The sequence below is a fragment of the Lipotes vexillifer genome, unplaced genomic scaffold, assembly GCF_000442215.2.
Source record: "Lipotes vexillifer unplaced genomic scaffold, Lipotes_vexillifer_v1.1 scaffold150, whole genome shotgun sequence".
NCBI lineage: Eukaryota > Metazoa > Chordata > Mammalia > Artiodactyla > Lipotidae > Lipotes > Lipotes vexillifer.
The window spans coordinates 662816-682157 of NW_006792921.1; the positions used below are offsets into that span (position 1 = coordinate 662816).

Below are 19342 nucleotides of genomic sequence, written 5' to 3' on the forward strand. Positions count from 1 at the left end.
ATTACTTGTGACGATAGAGAACCTTATTATGCATCAACAACTAGTTAAATAAATCTCTGATCTATTAGCCAACAGAGGCATGGATAGCTATAGAAGCTTGATAGAAGTTTAGTATTTATTTACATGCTTAAGTAATATATAAATGCATGTGTTAGGAAATGTTAAATTTAAAATTTGAACAAGGCTGAAACATAAGGAATAAAAATTAAAGTCACACCCCTTCCACTCAGGACACACCCACCCACTCACCATTCATTTCATTCTCATTCCATGTCTCCCTTATTGACCCCTTCTCACCATTCTACACTCAACCCAATGGGTTTTTTGTTATTGTTGTTTCTCTTATACATAAATGGAAAAATTTTATACAGATTCTTTAACCTTTTTTCATTAAACAGTATTTCTTGAAGATCTTTTCATGTTAGGTACTGTAGAGATTTTTTTGTTCTTTGTAATTGCTGCATGGTATTTCACAGTGCAGATATATATTTATTTACATAACCACTCCAATTAATGGACACTGAAATTATTTCTGCTTTTTCAATATTAACAGAATTCTACAGTTAACATGGAAAGCATTTACATCATTCTTGATGATTTGGGGATCATTAAGTTTAATACTTTCCTTGGTTCAAGGGTACCAGAAGGTAGTGAGATTGAGGTCAGAACAAAATTTAATGGATCACCATTTTAGGAAAGTACTGTATGGAATCAAAAGGATAGAAGGGAGGGGGGGCGGTTAGCAAGTATTAAATTATGTCCTTTTCTTGAGGAAGAGGGCAGATGGACTTTGATTATTTAGTATAAACTAAAGGGTAACATAATTCAAATTCTAATGCTGTATAAATTGCTTTGTAATTGTTCTTCTACACAGGCCCTGAAAGTGCTGAGGACATCCGAGTTCATGCCCTATGTCGTGTTTATTGCTGCTCCCGAACTAGAGACGTTACGTGCCATGCACAAGGCTGTAGTAGATGCTGGTATCACTACCAAGCTTTTGACGGTAAGCAGTTCTTTTCAGGCTAACAATACTATTTTCCTCCTAAAATTTTTCCTTTTTCTTTTGGGCACGTTTAATTCTATCCATATTTATGAAATAAACACACTGTATAAGTATTGGAGAATAAAAATTTGTTCCCTAGACGTAGTTAGGATTTGGAACAGTATTGCTTTTACTTAGAAACCATTGTTCACTCTATTTTAAAACAAGTTTACTCCCCCTATGTAAATGAAATGGACCAATGTTAAAAAGTGCATATTAATCTAACTCCCTCATTTTACTAATGTGGAAACTGGTCCCAAAGACCAATAACAAGTATGTTCATCATAAGGTTTACTATTGGTAGAGTTAGGTGTTCTGACTTTTAGTTGTTACATGTCTTTTTCTCTTGTTCTTCCTTTCTTTTCTCATGTTACGGAAAATTTTAAATATGTACAAAAGAGGGAAGAAATGAACTCCCAAGTACCCATCACTTAGCTTCAATAACACGTGGCCATTTTTGTTTCACTTAGACCTCTCTTCACTTCCTCCCTTACCATGAATTATTTTGAAGCAAATCTTTGATATCATATCAACCATAAGTACTTTAGTATTTATCTCTAATAGACAGACTTTTTGGACATAACCATAACACCATTAGCGTATCAAACATTAGGAAGAGCAACTTTTTCTCAATATCATCAATATACAGTCTGTATTTGAATTTCCTCAGTATTTATCTTTTTTTTTTTGACAGTCAGTTTGTTCAAATCAGGATCCAAGCAAGATTAACATGTTGCATTTACCTGATGTCTTCTAAATCTTTTTTCCCCCCAGCTTGAGGTGTAATTGATATACAATAAGCTGTACACGTTGAAAGTATACAACTTGATAAACTTGGGCATATGTATACATCCATGAAGCTACTGCAGTCAAGATAACAGGCATGTCCCTCGTCTTCATAAGTTTCCTTGTGCCCCTTCAGAGTCCCTCCCTCCTTCTTCTACCTCTTCCACACTATAGGTGATAAGCCTTGAGATCAGGTAGTTTTAATCCTCTTTGTTCTTTTTCAGGTTGCTCCATGTGTCTACTGAACTTTATGAATATCTGAAATATAGTTATCAATGTTTTTATATCACTGTCTACGAATTCTAACGTTTGCATCACTTCTGGATTGGTTTTGACTGAATGACTTTGATCCTCATTATGGGTCTTATTTTCTTCTTTGCAATCCTGGTAATTTTTTATTGGATATCAGACATTGTGAGCTTTGTCCTGGGATGCAGTAATGTGGAAACAGTTTGTTCCTTTCAGATCTTGCTTTAAAAATTTGTTAGGTAGAACCAGAGCAGTTCTCATTCTAGGGGCAAGTATTCTTCACTGCTGAGGCAAGACCCATTTGAGCACTCTCCCAGGTGGCCCATGCGACATGAGGTTTTCTGTTCTGCCTGGTGGGCATGGGTACTATTTCTGGCTCAGAAAGAATACCTCTCATCCTTTCTGGTGGTTCTTTGGCGACCCTGGGTAGTGGTAACGTGTACAGATTGGTATTCAGCTGAATGCTGGAGGGGGACCTTTAAAATCTCCAGAGTTCTCTCTCCATACTGCTATTCTATCCAGTATTCTGTCCTGCAAACTCCTGCTACTTTGTTCTCCCTGGGCTCTCAGCTCTGTCCCAACTTAGAGTCCAGTAGTGTCCTCCTGGGCTCCACCTCACTGTGTTGCAGCTTGGAAACTCTTTCAAGCCGGTAACCTGGGGTAATCGTAGGGCTCACCTCATTTGCTTCCTGTCTCTCTGGAATCCCTGTCTTCCATTACCTGATGTACAGTGTCTTAAAAAGTGTTGTTCCATACATTTGGTCTTAGTTGTCAGGCAGGAAGGTTAGTCTGATATCTGTGATGGCATATTAGCTGGAAGCAGACCTTTCCCTTTAGACTGTTTTAATCTGTAAGTCTTCACTGCCTCCCTCCCCTTTTAACCTTCTAACTTAGTTGTTTAAAAACACTGGGTCATAGAAAAAATGGGGCCTGATCTGTAAAGTTCCTCAGTAGCTCTTCACCTAATGATTTTAGCAATTTTTATCGATCTTTGCCTGGCTCAGTTAATTTTTTAGGAATTGCGAAGTGGTGGTATTCCAAGTTTGTCATTTGTTCTGCTTTTATAAACTAGAATTCTTCTAAATAATAACTTTTCCTTATCAACTAGTTGATGACTCTGAAGTAGAGTATATATAGGAAAGTCAGAACATAATGCTTGATACTTCCCCTTTAAGGGTCAGTTTTCAGAATAATGGGTTTGTTCAGTAACAGTCCCCAGAGGCGACAGGTGACCAAAGAAGGTTTGTGGGTTTTTTTAGTTTCATCATGAGCACATGGATTTAAACTTACTTGATGTGTTTTACTCTTTTGCAATTATTCTTATTGATGTTCAAATCGCCCCATCTTTGACCAACAGGGGCTTATTTAAGTTGGCCCCTGAGACCTATTTCATGAGCCTAATCGTCTGAGATAGCTTCCTTGCTATATGACAAATGCTCCAGGCTCATCTTGTACATTTTCTATTCCAGGCCAGGAATCAGCTACTTCTCCAAGAAGCTCTGGTTCCTTTTAGAGTAAATGGTATTTTAGGACCATAATACTAGGGGTGCACATTGTCCCAAGATGGATCATTGTTTCTAGCTAAATGCACCTTTTAGGTAGACAGAACTAGTTTGGTTATGTGCTTTTCTGTTTGTATGTTGAAGGAAACTATATCATGAATATATATTGATACTTCCCAGTCAAATGCAGGATGGGTTTTATTTAACCTCTTTCACATATATAACTCCATTCTCCTAGGCTGAGTATCCCAGTTCTCAAAAACACCGGGAGTGTTAGAATATAGCACATAATTGCTCATTCGGTTGATCTCACAGTACACATACAACAGTCTGAAAATAAGTGTACAAATACTACCAGGTATGATTACTGTGAACTGTCTCTTTCTCCTTTATCCTTAGGGTTTATCCCACTAAGTATATACAGTCAAATCAAATCGCTGTGTTTTAAAGTCACTTGGAATACTCTCTGTGTACTTAGGTCAGCTATTACTCTCTGATGTTTAAATTGTCCTGTCTTCAGCTAAGAGGAGGCTATTCATCTTGTTTTTTGAGTCTTTTTAACACAACCCCATAAACTTTGATGTGCTTCCTGGTATGACGAGCTGCTCCAGGTTATCCTTACACATTTCTTGGCCCAGATCTGGAACCAGCCTTCCAAAAGCCCTGGTTCCTTTTAGTGGGAAATGGTATTTAGAGATAATATAGATGCTAAAGGTGTGCATTCAACTTAGTTTGTCATTGTTTCTAGGTCTTCTCAGTGGCCAGATGAAGGAAATATATTTTCCCCTTTTGGAAAATATACATCATTAATTCAGTTTGATAGTTCCAACTCACATTTTACATTTTTACTTCCTGGACTGTGTTTATCTTTTTTTCCTCCTATGCTGAAAGTCTTGGTTCCTGATGACATTAACATAATTTCTGACTTTACATGTATAAACTAAGCACATACTATATATATAATTTCTGAGTAACAATATTAACATTAACAGTATGATTATTGAAAAGTTTTAAGTTTCAGACTTAAATTTTTTTTAAAAAATTGTTCTTATGATATATCCCTTGAGTATTTTTTTAAAGTCGCTAAAATAATTCTTTTCTGTGGTTAAGGCATCAACTTGAAACACAGATTTGTTTCATTTTGCTTTTGCTTTTTAGGTATTGCTCTTTTTTTTTAATTTGAATTTGATTTTGTTGTAATATAACTCTATACATTTTCATAGTTTCAAAGTAAATCTTAAAAACAAACAAACAGGGGCTTCCCTGGTGGCGCAGTGGTTGAAAGTCCGCCTGCCGATGCAGGGGACGTGGGTTCGTGCCCCGGTCCGGGAAGATCCCACATGCCACGGAGCGGCTGGGCCCGTGAGCCATGGCCGCTGAGCCCGCGCATCCAGAGCCTGTGCTCCGCAACGGGAGAGGCCACAGCAGTGGGAGGCCCTCGTACTGCAAAAAACAAACAAACAAAAATCTAGCCTTTCCCTATCCTCTCTACTCACCTCCTACCCACATAGGTAGTCATTTTTACAATTTTTTTTTAAATATAAGCAAGTATGTATGTGTATCCTCCCTCCCTCATTTCTTACATAAAAGGTAACTTAGTACATACAGTAGTCTGCCTGCGTTTTTCACTTACTAATATAATCTGGAGATCATTCTAGAGCCATACATAGAGATTTTTTAATTCATTTTTCCATCTATATGGTATACTCCATTATTGTTACAGGATTGTTATTGTCAAAAAAGAACTTTTTTTTTTAACAAGACAAATTGCTAATGACTGTATTAGGTAAGATTTGTTTACAAGTTGAATTGTGGCCTGTTTATACATCTATAATAAAAGATATTTTAGTTGTTTCAAATTGATTTTGAAATCTTAGCGAAAATATTAACTGTAGTACTAGTATCCCTCAGGCTTAGTTGGGAACCCATTTCTCTCTATATACTTTCCTTTAGGTGTTTTCACCAAATCCCTTTTGTTATGTTGATGATTCCTAATTTATATGTAGATAACCCAGACCTCAGAGCTCCAGCTTATATAACCATTACCTACTTAACATTACATCTGCACTTGGATGTCTCACAGACATGTTAAACTTAACATGTACAAACAAAGTAGAATGTTTTGTTTCCTCTCACCAATATCGTGTTTTTCACACTCCCACCCCCTCAACTCTGCATCTTCTGCAACCACCCATTTATTCAAGCTAGAAACTCGAGCTATTTTTTTTTTTTTTTTTTTTTTTTTTGCTGTATGCGGGCCTGTCACTGTTGTGGCCTCTCCCGTTGCAGAGCACAGGCTCCGGACACGCAGGCCCAGCAGCCATGGCTCACGGGCCTAGCCGCTCCACAGCATGTGGGATATTCCCGGACCGGGGCACAAATCCGTGTCCCCTGCATCGGCAGGCGGACTCTCAACCACTGCGCCACCAGGGAAGCCCCTCGAGCTATTTTTGATTCATTCATATTCCTCACTTCCCCTCGAGCTATTTTTGATTCATTCATATTCCTCACTTTTCATATCCAGCCCATCAGTTAATCCTGATGATTTTATCGCCAAAATATATTTCTAGTCTGGTGTCATTTCCATCTCCTCTGCCACCATCATAATCCAGAGATGTCTTTCCATTGCATCTAGGTCCTCCATGACCTAGCCTGGGCTATCTCAACTTATTACCCACCCTCCCTAAGCCTCCATCCATCTTGGTCTTTCAGTATCTTAAACACATCAGGGTCATTTTCCTCCTGAACTTTACATCCCTATTTCCTCTGCCTGGAATGGTCTTTCTCCCACTATAGTTCTCAGTTTAAATGTCATTTACTCAGTTTAAATATCATTTATTCATTTGTAGAGTCTTTGTAAGCACTCTAAAGTAGATCTCTTAAAATTCTTTGTTCCTGTTGGTTTCTTTCATAGTACTTATTACAACTTGCAGGTTTTTGTTTATTTGCCCTTTATTTGTCTCCTCCACTGGAGGGTAGGAGCCCATTCTCTCTTACTCATTTTTATATCCACAAATTATGAAATATAGTAGACGCTTTAATAGGAACTCAGTATTTGAACATGTAGAAGCATTATGAACTTTCATAACACTTGCAATTTAATGAAAAGCTTTACTTGCTCATGCAAAACCCATTACTTATTTATTCCCGCACATTGTTCCAAAATGACTAGAAATATTTTACGAAATATAAACAGTACTAGCTAAAAAAATAGATAAAAGTGTGTGTGTGTTGTTGGGGGTGGGGAGCATGGACAGGCAGCCTTCAAAATACATTTCTGAGATTCTTTTTCTTAGAGAAAGGCAGCAAATTTGGCTTTGAGCTTAACAGCCGCTGCAAATTGGGTTCCATGAGTTACAGAATCCATTCAATAAAAATGTTTTGAAAAGGGTGATGCAGTTGGGCTAGAGACCAGTCACCTACAAGAATTCTTTTATTACTTTGGGTTTCACCCCAAGATATTGTCAGCAGTCTTTTAATCAGGAATCAGTGAAACAGAAGACACAGAATACTCATAAATTCAAACATGAGTGCCGGCTGGAAAGACTAGGATATGAACAGATGGTAATGTCTTTTTTAACAATCTATATAGATTTTGAGGATTAGTATCAGAATCACAACAAACAAATATCCAACCTACTTATTTCACTTTGAGTTGGTTTTGAGCAATTAAATATACATTATGTAAACTTTTCCTTTTAAAACTCTTTGACAGGACTCTGACTTGAAGAAAACAGTGGATGAAAGTGCACGGATTCAAAGAGCATACAACCACTATTTTGATCTGATCATTGTAAATGACAATCTAGACAAAGCCTTTGAGAAACTACAAACTGCCATAGAGAAACTGAGAATGGAGCCACAGTGGGTCCCAATCAGCTGGGTTTACTGATGATTCAATAAGGTTCACAATTAAAATAAAACTTTCAAAAAGTGACTGCAACAAATAAACCTGAGAAAATACATGCACAGATAGAAGATATCTGCCAAGTCCAGGCATTTTTATTGTGTAGACTGAAGTACCAGTGCACTATTCTGGATTTTTATAGAAAATGTGGTTGGGAAGGTGTACTAATATATAATTTACCTTAATTTTTCTAACTTTTTATGAATAATCTTTCTATTCATATCACATAAATGCGTTGAAGCATTTTGTATATGTTTTGATTTAGTACCCTTGCCTTTTTCATCAAAGGAATTTTCAAATCATTCACTCTAACATTGGTCTCATATTTTCACTGTGATAATGAATACTTGAAATAGTTTTGTAAAGCTGTCATTTAGTTCAGTATTTAGTGAAGGGTCAGCTACTCTTATTAGGAGAAAATAATGGTTTATTGGCCTTCTTTCCTAATATGTATAATTTCTTACAGAAGCAGAATTTTAATGTCAGTGCTACAGCTAGTCTACTACCATCCAATACTGACATCAGAAGTCTGCTCAATGCTACATAGTTTCATTATTACAGAGATGTATGGCTATCCACTTTAATTTACGCAGCTATATTAGTTTTTTCCCTTCATTCTCTCTCTTGTGAAAAAATGAACAGCAATACTTTGCACTCTCATTTGTTGCAGTGACAGGCTGATGCTTCGTTAACATGTACACAGCAAGCAAGGCCGTGCCGGCTGAGAGTGCCTTATCCTGCAAAACCTTACAGCAAAATGACTCTGAAAGTTGATTTATTTGTACATGTAAAAGTTTGACAAAAATGAACCTATTGCTTTATACAGTTTTTTTATTAGGATATGGTCAGCAAATGTATCACACCTCTGAAAATTTCTGTGATGCTGAAAAATGCCTCCAAGTTTGCAATTGGGGGGTTTTGTGAACAACCAGTGTGCTTTTGAAGTGTGATGTGATCATTAGGGTATTTTTTCGGTTTGTTATGTTGTGAACCAAAATCCATTGAACGATTTATGAAATTTGGAAATAATTGTCAGCTGTTTTATCTCAGTATAATATATACATTATATAATATGTACATTGTATGTATTATATAATATATATTAAATAATGTCATATATATTTTTTACATTTCTGTTAGGAAATGTACTTTTTTGTTTAATGATTAGGAAAACAGTTATCTGTCTTTAGATGCATTAACATATACAAATTTCCAAAATTAATCTCAGTTAGTATATTCTTTTAGAATTCTTAGATGGTATAAATTCTTCCTAAAACATATTCAGAGATGCAGGTCATCATTAAACTAAGTTAGCCATATTTTATATTGCTGCTAGCTTTTCACAGAAACAGTATTCACACTTAAAGGGTTAGGTGCTTAAATACTGGTGGTCATCTTTGTCTGGTGCTAGGCACCAGACACCTGGCTGCTGAATTTGTTTTCCCCTCACCAAAGCTGTCACATGGAATGCAGCCGGGAGGACGCAGAGGGAAGAGAAAATACATGGCATTAAGCAGCATGCACACACTGTTCTTCACAATGAGATCGAACACCCAAGTTGCTGTATGGTTAAGGTTGGAAATCCATAGGTGTTTTTTTTAATCCAGCATTTCATATCCAGAACACAAATTCATGTTCTTTGTCCTAGGATAGGAAATTGGTGGCAGAATGGATCACACCCTTTTAAAAACTTTGGTAACTTTTAAACCACATATATTTACATCAAATTCTTGGCTTCTCAAAGCAACATGAATCAAAGCACAGTGTCGAGATGATGTCCCATGACTTAGTGTCTCAACACACTGTAAGCTTTAAGAGAAATTTTATTTCCACATTCTCAGGAAATGTGCTGTCTTCTGCGGTGTGCCTTCATGCTGCTGTATGGAGCCTCTTTGGAATCATTGTAGCAGCTCAAGACGTTTATACACAAAATATTTTACCCATCTTGACACAATAGAGATGATTTTTTTTTTTTTTTTTTTTCTTGCGTTACGCGGGCCTCTCACTGTTGTGGCCTCTCCCATTTGCGGAGCACAGGCTCCGGACGCGCAGGCTCAGCGGCCATGGCTCACGGGCCCAGCCGCTCCGCGGCACGTGGGATCCTCCCGAAACGGGGCACGAACCCGCGTCCCCCGCATCGGCAGGCGGACTCTCAAGCACTGCGCCACCAGGGAAGCCCAAGAGAGATGATTTTTACATCATATATATCTTAAGCCTTATCATATGGTATAAAATGCACATTATTTAGAAAACAGACTACACTTAAAGGAATTATTTCTATTATAAATGGTATTCATGACTAACTACTTAGTTAATATGAGATTCCTCCTAATATAAAATGGAACAGTGCAGTTGATTTCATTTCAGTCAAGACGCCAGAGCTGAAGAGAATAAATTTAGAAAAGTTCGTTTATCTCAGTAAAGAGTCATTGAACTTGAAACTCAAGTCCCATCTGGGTCTGCAGGAACCAGCAGAGCTCTGCTGGGGCAAGGAGTCCCAGAGGCTCTGGGATTCTCCCGAGGCAATGAGAGTAGAGTTGTGATCAACGAAATGTGAACCTCTCTTGTAGGAAAGGTCTAAGATAACTAGCTTTACTAATGAGAAAATAGTTTAAAGTGATGTTGAACAATTGGTAATAGTTAAAATATACATGCACATGCATATGCTTTTGGGAAACAATGTGCCAGTACGCTAATGCACCTGAGGATTCCTTGTGGACAGGTGAGTATCCACATTCAGCATTCAGGGCATGACTGTTTATATACAGCTAAATATTATATATATTTTTTATTTTTAAATATACAAATACCCCATATCCATAGAGTTGATGTCCCTGGATGAATCATTTAACTGTAAGTAGTAGAATATATGTGATGCACTCAAGTAGAATTTTACTTCTATTACAGCCATGCCTCAATTATGCAGTCTCAGTTTCTGTTTGATATTTGGATAGTATCAAATAAAATACTATCCAGTACATCAGAACTTTGTTTACTTTTGCCAAGTCTAACCATGCCATTGCTGAAGATAGCTTTCTGAAGTAGAAATCGTATCGTAAACCCAGTACAGCAATAGTAGCCTGAACCCTAGATTCTAGAATCTAGTAAATTTAATATAATAGCTTATAAGGACAAGTTTTCTTTAAAAGAGCAAATTGGATATTAACACAAATTTAGAAAATAATGCAAATTAGCAGTAAAATATGTTAGGGTAGCATTATAGACTGGCCAGATACTAACTGCTTTGACCGTAATATCCCAGTGACAGTAGAGGATGATCGTTGCTTTAAAGATTCACTTAAATTTGTACTTATTTTTATGGGTAACAGTAAGTGTCATGATCCAGTAATTGGGGTTGATTTTTATGATGGATAGCCATGGAGTTAGGTACAATTATTTTAAATTTGTAAACACTGAACATAAAAGTTTTGAAAATTGGTCAAAATAATCTACTTAACATTGTACTTACACAGCTTCTGAAACAACACCCCGTTTTCCAGAAATCACAGGCTAGGGAGCCAATAATTTTATAGTAATGAATCTTTATACTAAAAATGGAAGAAGCAATCCTGAAGTTTTATGTATATAGATAGCAGGTCATTTTTTAAACGTTTGAGTCACCATATATAATATATATATTTTATATATATATATATATATATATATTTTATATATATATATATATATATATATATATACACACACAGCTATGTGTATAATATGTAAAAATTCTCCCAAGATACATGAATAGTAAAATCTGTTCACCCATGTAATTATAACTAGTGCTCTTACATTTTTAATTACTCCCAATTCTTAGACATTATGAAACTTTTTTCACATTGTTTTCATAGGCTCTGGCTTTACCTTGAGGCAGATACTAATCCCCTTTCTGAAAAATATATTTGGAATTAAGCTCAGAAAATTATTATAACTTAGTTTCCTTAGGGAAAAAGGATGGAGTCCTGGATGGAAGCCTCTTGGGAAATATTTAAACCTTCAAATGAGTTTGTGATATGGTTCCGGCTTCAAGATTATGGTACCTGCCCTCCTCTTGTTTCATTGGATTTGTTGTGAGAATTCATGTAATAACATCTGTAATAGATTTGGAGTTCTTGGGAGAAATTCAGAATTTTAAATAATAGGATTATTGTATATAGTACAAGTTAATATTATTCACAGACTTCTAAGAATACAGTCGACTAATAATTCATGAGTTTTTACGTATACATTGTGTATCTGCGGAAGATAACAATTATATAATTTTTTAAGGTAAGATTATTTTTTAACTGCATTTTTGTTAGCTTCAAGTTTTATTCATTTTTAATATTTCCCATAATTTGTCATGTTACTTTGTGTGTTCCTGGAATGATTTAATGCACAGAATCAAAAATGAGTCCTTAAAAACACTAGAGAGTGAAGGAATGATATCTCATTTCTAAGGTAAGAATTTAAAAGCGTGGTTTGCACTACTGCAATACACTGTACTGCTTTCTTTTTTTTTCTTTTTTTTTTTGTACTGCTTTCTTTAAAATAGCCTCTCTTTTGATAAAAGTAGAGCTGGTGTACTTCTGGTTGAGATCCTAATTCTGACTCCTGACCATGTTGGAAAATCCTTATTAAGCTACTTTATCTGTTTATTCACTTACCCTGAGGTTGCTTACCTTTTAGTTCCTTTAAAATGTACCTTTTTTGGAGGTAACATAGTGATTGGTGCACACCATTCAGAAATTCTACCTTCAGTTTTAAAACAGCTCCGAGGATGCATTGATAGTTCAATCCTGGAAGAGGATGTGTTCTGCTCTCTTAGTGGTCCTGGTCAGGAGGTCTTGAGTTCAGAATCCTACTCTAAGTCCAAACCTTTAGCAAATCCTTGCTACCTTGACCACTCACAAGTCAAACAAAATTTAAGTAGGCAATCCACAATTTAAGTAAGCATCCGAAGACACTCTGATGTTTGCCCCTTAAAGCTGCCCTAACCTTATGCCTGAAGTTTATCACAGCAGCCCTATTGTTTAGTGTAAGTTTAAAAGGCATCTGTTTCTTTAAAAGGGGAAACACATTCAGTTAGGTCCAGTTAGGGGACCTTGAATCCAACATGAATGCGTTTTAGATTTGTTCTCTAATTGCTTCAGGGCCATTGGCTGATACTGTAGTGCTATGATAAATCTGACTTGCCTCCACATGCCAAACTCGGTCAGAAGTGACAATTTTTTTTTTCCCTACCAGCTTTTACTGTTTTCTAATCTCTGGCACAAACTGAATGAACACATGTACAGGTAATGTAAATGCCACTTAAAACTTGGCAGATGAAATGCCTCAATGCTTGCAATGTCTTGCAACTCAAGACAATGGGACTTCTCTTTTGAGTCCCATTGAACAGGTATTGTCACTACCACAGAGTAGAAGCCAAAAGGTCTTATTTTAAAAGTTGGAGATAGATGTCTTTACTGCACTTCAGCAATAGCATGCCAGCGGTAGAAACATACAAATATGACAAGCCATGCCTGAAATTTGACCTTCCTCACATCAGTCAAGGTGGCCTGGGAGCTTGGAGGAAGAGGGAAACTTCTCTGCTATGTATTACTAACCCAGAAGTCATTACCAGTTAAAATGTGTGGGTCTCATCTTACTCTTAAATAGGAGAGGCAGGCAGTGGTATGAGTAACCTTACTTTGGAGACATAAACCTTGTTCTGGTAAACATGGTCCAACTGAGAGATGCCTTAAGTCTTTTCAGTAAAAGCTGATTTGAGGAATAGCTGATCTCCATCTGTAACTGAAATACAAGATAAATATTTCCTTTGGCTGTGTGTCCACTTTAAAAAACAGCTGCTGACTCCTGTTTTTTCAGTAACATTGATTTTTAAGAAAGTGGTGTCTTGGATTTTGCTATAGAAGAATGAGCACTGGGTTTCAGCAGCTGGTATAATTTCCACGTTATGTTAGCTCTGTTAGAGCCCATGATGAGAATTTGATGTGAAGACCTTGGGGGACATTTTTTCCATCTCTCTTGGTATATATTTATTTTGAACACATATGCATGCTCCTTTTAACCTCTGGTCTTTGAAATGATTGTAGAAGAGACCTTTTTTGTTTTTGTTTGTTTTTTTAATGGAGGGCAAAATGCTTGTTAGCAACCAAAAAATCAAAGCTGAACAAGCTGCCAAAGTAAGTTTCTGGTGAAAAAGTTTAAAAATAAAATTAATTGCTACTGCTTTCCAAGTAACTGTATTACTAGTTCCTGTATAAAAGAAACATTATTGCTGTCCTTGTATAAATAAAAATTTTCCTGCAGTACAATTAAGTATTGATTTCTCAGAAACTGTCCCTATAAATTTTTCTTTTCACATTATTTCCATATGTTGTCCAAAATGAAAGTTACTGAAATGTCCAATCTGTGAGATTGCATACTCCTGGTAAAATATTTTTGTATATGTAAAGAAATATTTAATACTGGGAAAATGTAGTGTTTCATTTATAGGTAGAACTAAGGCTTGGAGATAATAAAATACAGAGTATCAGATTAGCTTCACCAATTTCTTTTAAATGCTAATAGTCTTTGTTAAAAGCCTCTAATGTTATTTTAGATCTTCCCACCAAAATAGATCAATTTTTCACCTGCCTCCCTTTTTTCACAAGGAAATCCTAATTATTGTTTCATCTATCCCAGCCCAAAGATTCCGTGGCTTTCAAAGATGACTTCTTCAAGGAAAGCTTTCCAGAGACAGGGAAGGTTAAAATACAGGATCAAGAAAAGACCTCTAAGCTTAGATGGCATGGAATACTAGGACCATTTCCCAGCTAGCCAAGAAAGAGAAACCCTGGTGGGAAAGACAATGCCTGCTGTGGCACACAGCTCAGCCCTGAAGCCTGCGGTGAGAAAGGGAGGTGGACCCACCAGACTGGCCAAGGGATGGAGGCGTGAATGTGGGTGAGTGCAGGAAGCCTGTTTCCAGAAAAAGGTACTTTGGCAACTCTTTAGCTGGTTTCTCCTATACCTCATACTTAAGAAATTGCTAGTCTAGTGTATTTCTGGTATTTCTGAAAGAATTAGTCTTTTAATTGAAGTATATAGCTGCTTTACAATATTGTTAGTTTCAAGTGTACAGCATAGTGATTCTGTATTTTTACAAATTATATTCCATTATAGGTTATTACAAGATCATGGGTATAATTCACTATGCCATACAGTAAATCCTCACTGCTTATCTATCTTCCATATAATAGTTTGTATCTGTTAATCGCATATCCCTAATTTGTCCCTCTCCCCTCCCCCTTTTAGTAACCACAAGTTTGTTTTCTATGTCTGTGAGCCTGTTTCTGTTTTGTATATACATTCATTGGTGTTGTTTTTTAGATTCCACATGTAAGTGATATCATATAGCATTTGTCCTTCTTATTTCACTAGGCATAATACTCTCTAGGTCCATCCACATTGTTGCAAATGGCAGTATTTCATTCTTTTTTATAGCTGAGTAATAGTCCATTACATATATATATATATATATATATATATATATATACACACATCTTTTTTTTTTGAATTTTTGAATTTTATTTTTTTATACAGCAGGTTCTTATTAGTTATCTGTTTTATACACATCAACATATACATGTCAATCCCAACCTCCCAGTTCATCACACCACCACCATCACCCCCCCGCCGCTTTCCCTCCGTAGGGAACGTGTCCGTACGTTTGTTCTCTACATCTGTGTCTCTGCAAACTGGTTCATCTGGACCATTTTTCTAGGTTCCACATATATGCGTTAATATATGGTATTTGTTTTTCTCTTTCTGACTTACTTCACTCTGTATGACAGTCTCTAGATCCATCCACATCTCTACAAGTGACCCAATTTCATTCCTTTTATGGCCGAGTAATATTCCATTGTATATATGTACCACATCTTCCTTATCCATTCGTCTGTTGATGGGCATTTAGGTGGCTTTCATGAACTGGCTATTGTAAATAGTGCTGCAGTGAACATTGGGGTGCACGTGTCTTTTTGAGTTATGGTTTTCTCTGGGTATGTGCCCAGTAGTGGGATTGCTGGTCATAACGGTAATTCTATTTTTAATTTTTTAAGGAACCTCCATACTGTTCTCCATAGTGGCTGTATCAATTTACATTCCCACCAACAGTGCAAGAGGGTTCCCTTTTCTCCACACCCTCTCCAGCATTTGTTATCTGTAGATTTTCTGATGATGGCCATTTTACCTGTTGTGAGGTACCTCATTCTACCTCATTGTAGTTTTGATGTGCATTTCTAATAATTAGTGATGTTGAGCAGCTTTTCATGTGCTTCTTGGCCATCTGTATGTCTTCTTTGGAGAAATGTCTGTTTAGGTCTTCTGCCCATTTTTGGATTGGGTTGTTTGTTTTTTTAATATTGAGCTGCATGAGCTGTTTATATACTTTGGAGATTAATCCTTTGTCCGTTTGCTTCGTTTGCAAATCTTTTCTCCCATTCTGAGGATTGTCTTTCCATCCTGTTTATGGTTTCCTTTGCTTTGCCAAAGCTTTTAAGTTTCATTAGGTCCCATTTGTTATTTTTGTTTTTATTTCCATTACTCTAGGAGGTGGGTCAAAAAGGATCTTGCTGTGATTTATGTCAAAGAGTCTTCTTCCTATGTTTTCCTCTAAGAGTTTTACAGTGATTGGTCTTACATTTAGGTCTCTAATCCATTTTGAGTTTATTTTTGTGTACGGTGTTAGGGAGTGTTCTAATTTCATTCTTTTACATGTGTCTGTCCAGTTTTGCTAGCACCACTTATTGAAGAGACTGTCTTTTCTCCATTTTATATCCTTGCCTCCTTTGTCATAGATTAGTTGACCATAGGAGCATGGGTTTATTTCTGGGCTTTCTATCCTGTTCCATTGGTCTGTATTTCTGTTTTTGTGCCAGTACCATATTGTCTTGATTACTGTAGCTCTGTAGTATAGTCTGAAGTCAGGGAGTCTGATTCCTCCAGCTCCGTTTTTTTCCCTCAAGACTGCTTTGGCTATTCGGGGTCTTTTGTGTCTCCATACAAATTTTAAGATTTTTTGTTCTAGTTTTGTAAAAAATGCCACTGGTAATTTGATAGGGATTGCATTGAATCTGTAGATGGCTTTGGGTAGAATAGTCATTTTCGCAGTATTGATTCTTCCAATCCAAGAACATAGTATATCTCTCCATCTGTATACCACATCTTCTTAATGCAGTCATCTCTTGATGGGGACTCAGGTTGCTTCCATGCCTTCGCTATTGTAAGTAATGATGCTGTGAACACTGGGGTGCATGTATCTTTTCAAATTAATGGTTTCATTTTTCCCAGATAGTGGGATTGCTGGATCACGTTAGTTCTATTTTTAGTTTTTGAGGAACCTCCATACCGTTTTCTGTAGTGGCTGCACTGATTTACATTCCCACCAGCAGTATACAAAGGTTCCCTTTTCTCCACATCCTCTCCAACATTTGTTATTGTAGGCTTTTTGATAATAGCCATTCTGACCAGTTTGAGATGATACTTCATTGTGGGTTTGATTTGCATTTTTCTAATAATTAGCAGTGTTGAGCATCTTTTGATGTGCCTGTTGGCCATCCCTATATCTTCTTTGGGAGAATATCTATTCAAGTCTTCTGTCCATTTTTTGATTGGTTATTTTTCTATGATTGAGTTGTATGAGCTGTTTGTATATTTTGGATAATAACCCCTTGTCGGCAGCCTCATTTGCAAATACTTTCTCCCATTCCATAGGCCGCCTTTTTGTTTTGTTGATGGTTTCATTTGCTGTGCAAAAGCTTTTAAGTTTATGTTTGCTTTTATTTCTTTAGCCTTGGGGGACTGATCCAAGAAAATATTGTTATGCTTTATGTCAAAGAGTTTTTCACCTATATTCCAAAAAAAATAGGTTTTAAGTAAAGTCATCCCTTGGTATGCATGGTTGGGCATCCATGGATTGTATAGTACTGTAGTGTTTGTTTATTGAAAAAAATCCCCGTATAAGTGGACCTGTGTAGTTCAAACTCATGTTGTTCAAGGGTCCAACCGTGTGTGGTTCATTCTTCCGTCTTTATACTACCTGTTAGTTTTCTATCAATCACTGCAGTAACAAATTACCACAAACTTAGCAGCTTAAAATACAAACATCAGCCCAGTTCTGTAGGTCTGAAGTCCAACACAAGTTTCACCAGGCTAAAGTGAAGTTGCCTCCCAGGCCCTGCCCTTGCTCTTACCTGCAGGTCTGGAGGAGAATCTGCGTCCAGGCTCTTGCATGTTGTCGGTGGACTCCAGTTCCCTGCAGTTGTAGAACCAAAGTCCCCTTCCTTGCTGGCTGGCTGACCGACTGCTCTCGTGTCCTTGAACTGGCCCCCTCTGTCTTGAGAGCCAGTGACAGCACTGAATTCTTCTCATGCCTCATCTTTCCTGCATTTTCTTTGGCCAAATCCCTCTCTCACTGACCCTTCTGCCTTCTTTAAGGCTCCACCCAGATAATCCAGAATAATCTGTCCATCTCAAGGTCCACAACCTAAAAACACCTGTAAAGTCTCCGTTTACCAGGTTCTAGGGATTTATTAGGTCATGAACACATTTTAGGGGCCATTATCAGGCCACACCACACCAGCTGATCATGTCAGCATTTCTTCCTCTATCCATTTATGAAACGGAAGTGGTTGTGGAAACATCAGAGTTAAGGTGGTGGTTCTGTTCTAGGAAATACTACTGTATTTACTATCTGTTTTCTAGGTGTTCTGGGATACTAGAACTTGTTTCCAAATCTAATTATTAAAAGAAGTATGGTTCTGGATCTCAAGCAGTAAATAAACATTCATTTAAAATTAATATTTAATGATGAGGAAACTAGTTATTAGAAGAACCTTTTGGAGGCCCAGTCTCACCCTCACTGGAGTCCAGCACTACTTACTACCTCACCCACCAGATCCCAATGGGGGTCTGCTGTAGCAGCATAAGGCTGTACCTTTTTCTTTTTTTTCAACATCTTTAATTGCTTTACAATGTTGTGTTAGTTTCTGCTTTATAACAAAGTGAATCAGCTATATGTATACATATCTCTCCATATCCCTTCCCTCTTGCGTCGCCCTCCTACCCTCCCTATCCCACCCCTCTAGGTGGACACCGAGCTGATCTCCCTGTGCAATGCGGCTGCTTCTGGCTATATCTTTTTCAATAGCTAATGTCTAAAACACAGTCCAGCAAGGTAACTGGCCAGTCTTAGACAGATTGCCTTAGTTGCTGTTTGATGTAACCCAAACTTCCAGCACTTGCTTAGATGATGGCATCTTTTCTTTCTGTCTTAAGCCTATCTATAGTTTTTGATGTTTTGGGTTTTTTGTTGTTATTTTTAAGATGTACAAAATTCTAACAGGAATAGAAGGGTGAACCACTCCCCCCAGTGCCTCTTGCGCCCCAACCTCTAAATCCTTTCCTGTTTCTTGTGAACTCTTAAATGAGGGTTCCCATGCACTGTGATACATGTATATCTGTTTTTCACACAAGTAGATTCATATCACACATTCTCTCTGTAGTATGTTCTTTATACTTATTTCAGAAAACCAGACAAGAGGCATGTATAGTACCCCCATCTTAATTTAACACAACTATCTTGACTTTTGAATGTTCTTTCCAATTTGTGAATAAGGTGCTTATTTTCTACGTTGTTGCCACCATTCCGTGTCCTTCTTTTCTTATATATAAGTATTAGCATAATTCTGTCTTATTTTAATGAGGCCATGAAAGGGTTATTTTCTTCATTTCTTCCTTATTAAACAAACATTCATTAAAATCTCAAGTGCAGAAAGGGACTAAGTAAGTGATGCTGAGGTGAAAAACAGGTACTGAGTAACACAGAAT

At 37.0% G+C, this 19342-nt stretch overlaps 1 protein-coding gene across 2 annotated transcripts in view; it reads left to right on the forward strand.

Annotated features, from left to right (window-relative positions):
- The window catches only part of PALS2 (protein associated with LIN7 2, MAGUK p55 family member), a 104107-nt gene extending 96378 nt beyond the window's left edge, over positions 1–7729 (forward strand). For both annotated transcript variants that reach the window (XM_007466062.1, XM_007466063.1), the window contains exons 11-12: positions 875–1003; positions 7295–7729. In XM_007466062.1, coding sequence (XP_007466124.1) covers positions 875–1003; positions 7295–7471 — 306 coding nt within the window. In that variant the 3' untranslated portion in view covers positions 7472–7729. The remainder of the gene's footprint in view (positions 1–874; positions 1004–7294) is intronic.
- Positions 7730–19342: the final 11613 nt, after the last annotated feature.